The sequence below is a fragment of the Coffea arabica genome, chromosome 4c (assembly GCF_036785885.1).
Source record: "Coffea arabica cultivar ET-39 chromosome 4c, Coffea Arabica ET-39 HiFi, whole genome shotgun sequence".
In the NCBI taxonomy this organism is placed as follows: Eukaryota; Viridiplantae; Streptophyta; class Magnoliopsida; order Gentianales; family Rubiaceae; genus Coffea; species Coffea arabica.
This window is the reverse complement of record NC_092316.1, coordinates 8525529-8533935: the sequence shown is the minus strand read 5'-3', so window position 1 is coordinate 8533935 and position 8407 is coordinate 8525529. Positions and strand designations below refer to the sequence as shown.

General features: G+C 35.8%; 1 protein-coding gene across 2 annotated transcripts; it reads left to right on the top strand.

Moving 5' to 3' along the window:
• Positions 1-1241: 1241 nt before the first annotated feature.
• LOC113739800 (pyruvate dehydrogenase E1 component subunit beta-2, mitochondrial-like) lies at positions 1242-7616 on the top strand. Of its 2 annotated transcripts, none has more exons than XM_027267138.2 (15): positions 1242-1382; positions 1549-1637; positions 1733-1786; positions 1913-1993; positions 2127-2153; positions 2273-2335; positions 2434-2520; positions 3400-3525; positions 4366-4499; positions 4603-4675; positions 4747-4812; positions 6286-6324; positions 6427-6551; positions 6654-6768; positions 7201-7616. In XM_027267138.2, the coding sequence occupies exons 2-15, from the start codon at positions 1587-1589 to the stop codon at positions 7267-7269; spliced, it is 1110 nt and encodes a 369-aa protein (XP_027122939.2). In that variant the 5' UTR covers positions 1242-1382; positions 1549-1586; the 3' UTR covers positions 7270-7616. The 2 variants fall into 2 exon arrangements, with proteins under 2 accessions (XP_027122939.2, XP_027122940.2); XM_027267139.2 differs by having other exon boundaries at positions 1303-1442.
• Positions 7617-8407: the final 791 nt, after the last annotated feature.

Here is an 8407-nt window from a genome sequence, read left to right as displayed (position 1 = left end):
TTTTTCTTTCGTATTTAATCCAAATAAAATGGATGGGATCCGTTTTTATTTACTTTCATTTGCTATCTTTTGCACTAGAGCCGTCTCCTTTCATTTTCCCTTTTTCTCAATCCAAACGGTGCATAAGAAAATAACAAAAGTCACATTTAGGCTCAGGCCCTTTGGGCCTCCTTCAAACATTGCATTCAAAATTCCCTTTAGATTTTTTAAGGAAAAATCGTTCAAAACATTTTTTATATTTTGTCAAATAATTTTTTGTGGTCATTCACTTTTAAAATGTTAATTTTATATCTCTTTCAAATTCATTTTAACAAAAATTTGTATTAATCTAAGTTTTCAACCATTTTTTACTTTAAAATTATCACGTAATCCATATGTACTAATTTTTTCTGTACAAAAAATCAAATTCCACTATTTTTAGAGGTAAAAATGAATATGAAGTAGATTAGATCCCACTTTTTAGAAGAGAAGCGATTATGATTCAAGTCAAATCTTACTTTTTTTAGGGGCAAAATTGAGTATGATTTTGTTTAACTACAATTGAGATTTAATCTTTTTACATCAAAAAGGGATCATGTATGGGTTAGGTGATTGATTCAAGATAAAAATAAAATAAAAAACCTAGATTGGAACTAAATCTTACCAATTTGATTTTTTAAGGGACGAAAAATTACTATTTTAAAAATAAAGGACAAAAAAATTCATTTGGCTTATACGAGGTACGTTTTCAACTATTTTTAAATTATCACTTGAGAGTGCCCATACAAAAAATAATAAGGTAAAAAACAAAAAAATCTCTCGTAATAAATCTAATATACAGAAAAATTCTTCGCGATTTTAAAACGTATAATACAACACCTCGTGTTTTGATTAAATTGTAAAGGTGACGGAATTCGTTAAATTTAACGGAAATGGAGAAAATAACAAAAATGCCCTGATATAATTAAGCAAAAGACAGCACAATAAAATCATTTTGTTTTATTTTCTACAGAGAGAGAATTGAGGGTTAAGGGGTAGAATAGGTATATTTGTTAAAAATTAGGTATAAAATTTTTTTTTAGATTCCAATAAGTCATTTTCGTTAAATTTAACAGATTTCGTCATTTTTATAATTTTATTCAAAATATGAGATGTCATGTTATACGTTTTAAAACTACGGAGGTTTTTCCGTATATTAGATTTGTCAAGAGGATTTTTTTGTTTTTTACCCAAAATAATAATAATAATAATAAATAAAATATTGGTAGGCGAAAAAAGTCGAAGCCTCCCAAACACCACCTAACACCGATTCCACCATCCCTCGCCCATCATCAGCAATTCACCAATCAGGAGTCCATTGCCTTTCTTCCTTTTCTCACTAACGATTTGTTCTTCCAGCTGAGGTAAAAGACGACGAACCTGTTTCTTTTTTAACGTATTTATACCCTCCTATCGGGATCGAGGTCTGAAAAATCTCTTCTTTTGTTTATTTTTCCACCTGGTTCGTGTTTTTCTGGCATTGCTTTTGATGGAGTTGTTGATTAATGTTGTATTTGTGATTCTGCCTAGGATTATTTCTGTGAGTTGAATAAAAAGAAGAAGAGAATATGTCGGCAATTTTAAGGAAAATAATCGCACCTGGAGGAATTCCCGCTTGGGTACCAAATGCTTAAAAAATCCCTTTTTTTTTGCGGTAATATTATTGGCTCTTTTTTTTTCTTGTTTTTTAATTTGGGAACTTTAATTTTTGAAGGGAATTCGTGTAATTGCATCCAGGACTTATTCCTCTTCTGCTGGAGGAAAAGAGGTGATTAAGCTTTTAATGTTGATATCTGTTTCTTTTGTTTGTACAATTTTTATACTAACTTTTGGATAACAAATTGTTTCCAATATTTGACTTTCGTGTACAAAATTAATTATTGGCCTTTTATAGATGACAGTAAGGGATGCTTTAAATTCTGCACTAGATGAGGAAATGTCTGCAGATCCTTCTGTTTTGTTAATGGGTGAAGAGGTATAATAGTCCCATTTTGCCTTTATTATCTATTTTTAAAGCTATTCTAGATTGTTTAGTTTAGCTTTTTAGTGGTGAATAAGTTCATGGTTGTTAACTAGTTTTTTTTTTTTTTTTTTTTTTGTGAAATCAGGTTGGTGAATATCAAGGTGCATACAAGGTTAGAGAAACTCATTGACATGCGGGCTTGGTGATTACATTGGTTTCGAAATTAGGCTATGTTTTCTTTTTGATCATTTGTCTAACATTATCAATGGTTTAATGTTTCTTGGTGTCTAGGTTTCTAAGGGGCTTTTGGACAAGTATGGTCCTAAGAGAGTTATCGATACTCCTATTACTGAGGTTGATTCTTGTTCTTGAATCATTTAATGACATAAAACTTTTTTTCTGTTGGCTGAGAGGGAAGAAGGTATTATCTAATGGTGTGATATTTGTTTTAGGCTGGTTTTACAGGAATGGCTGTTGGTGCAGCCTACCATGGTTTGAGGCCTGTTGTAGAGTTCATGACTTTTAACTTTTCAATGCAGGTCAAACTTCTTTTCTTTGTACATTTTGATACTATTTCTTGTCCTTTTGAAGGCATATTTGGGCCTTGTGCTGATAACTTGGTTTGTGTCATCATTTTTTCGCGTTTTTAATAGTGTTGTATTTTACCTTCAAGTCTTATGTGAAATAATTGCCAACTTACACACGTTTGGGCTTCCTATCTACATAATGTGTAATATCTTTTGTTTTGTGATTCATGATGTTCAAGCTTTTAGAATAGCAGCAACTATGATGGTTAGTTGATTCATTAGTATGGTCTTTTGAAGATTATGCTGGTCTTAAGTTTTTCATTATTGATACCATTTGCTGTATAATATAATGGATCTATCATTTATGGCTGGGCGGAACTGCACTACATTTTTAGCTAGAGATTGATTCAATGCTGTGCTAAAAAGGCATTGTCTATCTTTTGGGATGTTCTCAGTATTTCCCTTTTGCTGGGGAAAACAAGTTAGTTATCCTTGACTTTAGTGATAGATTTGGATATATGCTCTAGTGTAGTTTAGAACTAGATGTCTATCTGTCATGGGGTAAATTACTTTCTTGTTCTCTTCTATTTCAACATATAACGGAGGCTTCATTCTGGTTGATGGATCATTTTCCTTTTATGATATTGGTCCTTTAAGGATGGTAAAGGAATAAGCCCCTAGCCTTCAGCAGTGTAAATAGCCTAGCGTTTTTGTGTCTTGCGTGTGCAAAGGGTTTAAAATAATCTTATATTTCCTTTTGACAAACTCATTGGTCTTATGAATTTTTTGAAAGTGCTATTGAGGGTATGCAAGATGGAGGATTTATGAGGCATATGTAGCTTGATCTTTATAACTTATCTAATAAGAGATTTCTGCTGGGAATGTTTGCAGGCAATTGACCACATCATCAATTCTGCTGCAAAATCAAACTATATGTCTTCTGGTCAGATTTCAGTGCCTATTGTTTTCAGGGGTCCAAATGGAGCTGCTGCTGGAGTTGGTGCCCAGCATTCGCAGGTAAGTTTTCAATTGTCAAATTCTCATTCCATGGCTGTGTTGTGAGATTCAGAGTCATAGCTTTGTTGTTTAAGGTTGATAATTTTACTAATAGTAAAGGAAACACAAATGCATCACTTGACAGGTTTCTTGTGGCTATTGAGACGGGTGGAATTTAATTTATTTTTTGTTTTTTGGTCATAATGTTGGTGAGATATTAAAGGAACAGAATAAAGATGATTAAAAAAAACTTATGAGATGTTGAATGCTAGAAGTGAGAGCAGTAAACATAGAAACTTTTTGATCTAAGTAGAGCTTAGTGAATAAAGGGTTTTGTAAGTAAGGATGGGTCAAACTATCCTGATGCTTACTATGAAAATTGAGGTAGTAATCTAGTTAGCCTTGATGTTTTTGAACTCATGATTAACATAGCTAAATTTTAAAAGTGGATAGAGAGTAATGCTCCTTTCCAGATATATGGAGCATTTAAGCTCAAGAATTCTCCTTTTTAAAATGACATTTTTTGTCAATAATGTGAATTCCTGAAAATTGAAATAGATGGATCCTAAACCCTGTTCTAGTGAGTCCTGTTTTAGTTCCTAAGTCATTTTATAAATATCTTTCGATCTGGAATTATAGGAAGAAATCGTTCTTATGCTCCAAGGGAGAGCATAAAGATTTTAGAAAATCTAGACATTGTGCCATGAAGTTTCTGGACCTAGTGCTTGATAGATGCCTATTAACAATGTATTCCAGTCTGTTGACTGATTAGTTGAGGCGGTAAATTTACTGGGAATGTTCACATCACATGATGCAGAAACAGCACTTGTTTGTACAGCTCAAGTTTATACCTTTTTGCAGTGCTATGCAGCATGGTATGCTTCATGTCCGGGGTTGAAGGTACTTGCACCATACAACTCAGAGGATGCTCGTGGCCTGTTAAAAGCTGCCATAAGAGACCCGGATCCTGTTGTTTTCCTTGAAAATGAATTGCTGTAAGTAATATCTGAGAGTTTTGAGTATGGTGATTTGTTAGTGAAAATTGCTGCACTTTACATGGCAACATTCATATTGTGTGGAATCACTTGCGTGTCACAGGTATGGTGAGTCTTTCCCTATTTCAGCAGAGGCCCTTGATTCCAGCTTCTGTCTTCCAATTGGAAAAGCTAAGGTATTTCTTCTAGTAGTTTTGTGTTCCTTGTTTCCAGCAATGTAATCATTTCACTGTGCTGTCATTGGCAGATAGAGCGTGAAGGAAAGGACGTGACTATTGTTGCTTTCTCGAAAATGGTTGGCTATGCTCTTAAGGTTTGTTATTCTCTTCAATGTCAACATTTTGTCTGTCTGAGTGATTGACCTACCTCATTCTACAAGTTAAAGCCAAGTAGTAGCTTTCGTGTAGAGATGATTCAATTTTGATGAACCTTGGGCCTTTGTCTAAAGAAACCTAATGGAGTAGTGTTGCTGACATCTGCATAAAATTCAGTTTAGGAAGTAGTCTTGATTCAGATGGGTAAATTTTTGTTATGGCATCAATTAAGTTGTATATTGAGAGTGGGTATATTTATATTCTTTTGATAAGTAAAATGACCTTATCAAGGAAGCACTCAAGAACTTTCAACTACTGCAAGTACACATATAATTACAGAAATTTGATCTATATATACTGTATACAACACATTCCTGAGGGAATTAGCATAAAAGATGCTCAACAGTAGTTCAGTGTCCATGCCCTTCTGGTATATTTTTATTTTTATTTTTCCTATTGTTAGTGGTTTGAGGGTTAAAATCAACTTTTCATTAGTCAATTGTCAGTCTGCAGATAGTTGACAAGATAATTAAGATTAAGATGACCATATGTGCCACATGGTGGGCAGTTTCTCTTTAGGTTTTGTCAAACTGTTCATTCACCATTTTTTGTGGTGATATTCTTTAGTATTAGTATTTCATGGTCTGTACCAAATTTTGATTTTTTTTTTTTTTTGGGTGTGATTATTAAACTTTCATGACAGAAAAGTTGAAGAAGAAACGAGATCTCTTTGAGGGTCTGTATAGATTAGGTGTTTTTACGGGTGTTTTGTGAAAACTTTAATGTAGCTTTGTATATTAAAAACTCACTGTAGATGTATATTGGGGTGTTTCTAAAATTTAAAATTTTATTGGGGTATTTTCAAAATTTTCCTCCCTACCTCAAAACCACCTCCCACCCCCTCTCCATCCCCCCTCCCCTAGCCACCATCAGCAGGCTGCAGCACTACCCCACCACCACCTCCACTCCCCTCCTTTCTCCTCCCTCTTCCTCTTAGACTGGTCACGACCAGATCTGGTCATCGCAACCAAATCTGGCCATGGGCAGGGAGGGGAAGGAAGGGGAAAAGGAGGAGGAAGGAGAGAGGAGGAGGGGGGAAGAGTAGGTAGTGGTGCAGGTGGTGGAGGTGTTCCTGGTCGAGGCATTGGCATTGGTGCTAGAGAGAGGAGGGTGGGGTGGTGGTGGGGAAGGAGGGGAGGAGGGAAGAGGAGAGGAGAGGAGCGATGGTGGTGGTGGGTGGAGGAAGAATAAGAGGTGGCAGTTTTTTTTGTTTTGTTATGAGTGTTTTTGGTAGGTGTTTATGAGATGGTATTTGAAGTGTTTTTAGATGTGTTTTGGGAAAAGCTTCCAATTTAAACAGACCCTTTGTTTTTTCAGATATTGTACAATTTGCTCATACTTTCTGTAAAATGATGACTTTTTAATTTCAATTGTATATCCACCTACTGAAATCCTAAGGTAACGATCTGTAGGCTGCTGAGATTCTGGCAAAGGAGGGAGTCAGTGCTGAGGTACATTAAAATTGCAAGTTCTTCCATATTCTAATAAGCAGTGTGATAACAAGACGAAAATGTACTTCGTTGTGTTAAAAGTTTTGTTCTTTCAAATTGCAGGTTATAAATTTGCGCTCAATCCGGCCACTTGATAGAGCCACAATCAATACTTCTGTTAGGAAAACGAACAGGCTTGTGACTGTTGAAGAAGGGTTTCCACAACATGGTGTTGGGGCTGAGATCTGGTTGATTTTCTTTTTTGTTATCTTTCTTCCAAACCTTTCTGTTGTGCATCTACTTCTCTTTTCTTGATACGTGTTTAATTATCTCATTGTCCATTTCATCAGTGCATCTATTGTTGAGGAGAGCTTTGAGTATCTTGATGCACCTGTTGAAAGAATTACAGGGGCTGATGTTCCCATGCCTTACGCAGCCAATCTTGAGAGAATGGCTGTCCCACAGGTTTGTTCTTTCTGAACTTCTTTCTCCTTTTGCAGCTTCACATTTTTTAGCTAAAACTTCAGAGGTTACTATGGGTTATGCATGCTTTAAAGGGAAGAAACAGTTGCAGACGTCATTCACACTTCCACATACAGAATGGATGAATATATGCTTGTGTAAATGAATCAGACATTAAAGATGAAAGTGAGAAGTCTTAACATCAAAAAGAAAATAAAAGGATGACAAAATAATCACCTTGTTTTTTGCATTGTGCGTTGTATATGTAATATTCAACTCCACAATGAACAGGGTGTTTCAAGTGGTACTGACTTCTGCTTGGCATACTTTTATTTTTTTTAAGCTATGTCTCTACATTGTCTTTTAGTAAGTCTACTTTCTGAAATTCGTCATTATCTATCTGCGTGCTTTTACTTGGGGGTTCCCTCCAAACAGGTTGACGATATTGTACGTGCAGCAAAGAGGACCTGCTATAGATCAGTTCCAGTGGCTGTAAATGCCTAAGCTGCTGGATTACAAAGCTTTCTTGCGATTGTTTTTCACGGTTTTTTTTTCATCGATTGAACAACGAGTCTTTTGAACCAAATCTTGATGCAGCTGTTTGGAGTCTGGAACTCTCATCTTCCTGGTGCAACTGGATTAACTAAACTAATCTGTTCATACTCGGAAACATTGCAATAAACGTGCACGGCATCATAGGTCTAGTATTTTTTTGACTTTCCTGCATTCACTGCTGGAGGAGAATATCTTGTTTTGCGAAACATTGAGGGGAGCAAGTCATTTCTTATGTGTTCTTCTGTACATTGTATGGTGTTATTTCTATGGAAAGCCAACTCATTTACATTTTTGCAGTCGTTGCATCATTGGTTTATTTAATATATATACGTGTCAGTGCAGCTACTTCTTGATCATTGGTAATTGTCACTCTTATTGATATTGGTTAGAAAACCATGCAAATAAAGGGTTGATATAGCTAACATACAGATGCAATATTTACATTTCTCTTCTATACTTTAAATCCCTGTGTTGCTGCTTAAAGTACATGGTAGGTGAGATGACATATATCTTGTCATCATGCATTTTTGTGTGAGAATAGCAAGCCCTGCATGATGTTGAATTGACTGGCCACGAGGAGCAGATTCAAGTATGGCTCCAGGAGCCCAAGAAGATCATAGTCCTGATGGGATCTTCGATAAAGGAGCGCTGGTTTCGTCTTTCATGTTCCTGGATTATGTTATTTCGGCCACCATCTCCCATCGAAGTTTGACCTGCAGCCATTTTCCCCAGAGCTTTCTCATAAACTAACCTTAGCTTCTCTTGTATGGTGACTGTTCTCTTCGAGTCACGACGATTCATCAAAGAGTCATGATGGTGATGATGATCACCAGAGAATTGTTGAGGTTTCATCCTCAATTCTCTAATTGCAGGTTAATTGGCCAAGTCTACATAAGAAAGATATAGTGAAGCGAACTGAGAGGACTTGACTACAAATTTATAGAGAGGAGAGGCTTCTGAGCCTTGTCCAAGCAATGTTGTCTATTGGTCTTTATTCTCGAGCAAAGAATAAAGAACCTCAAATGTATTGCCACTGGCATAATTGTCACGTTGTAGGTGGTGGGGTTAGGAGGTTCTCTCAGTCTCC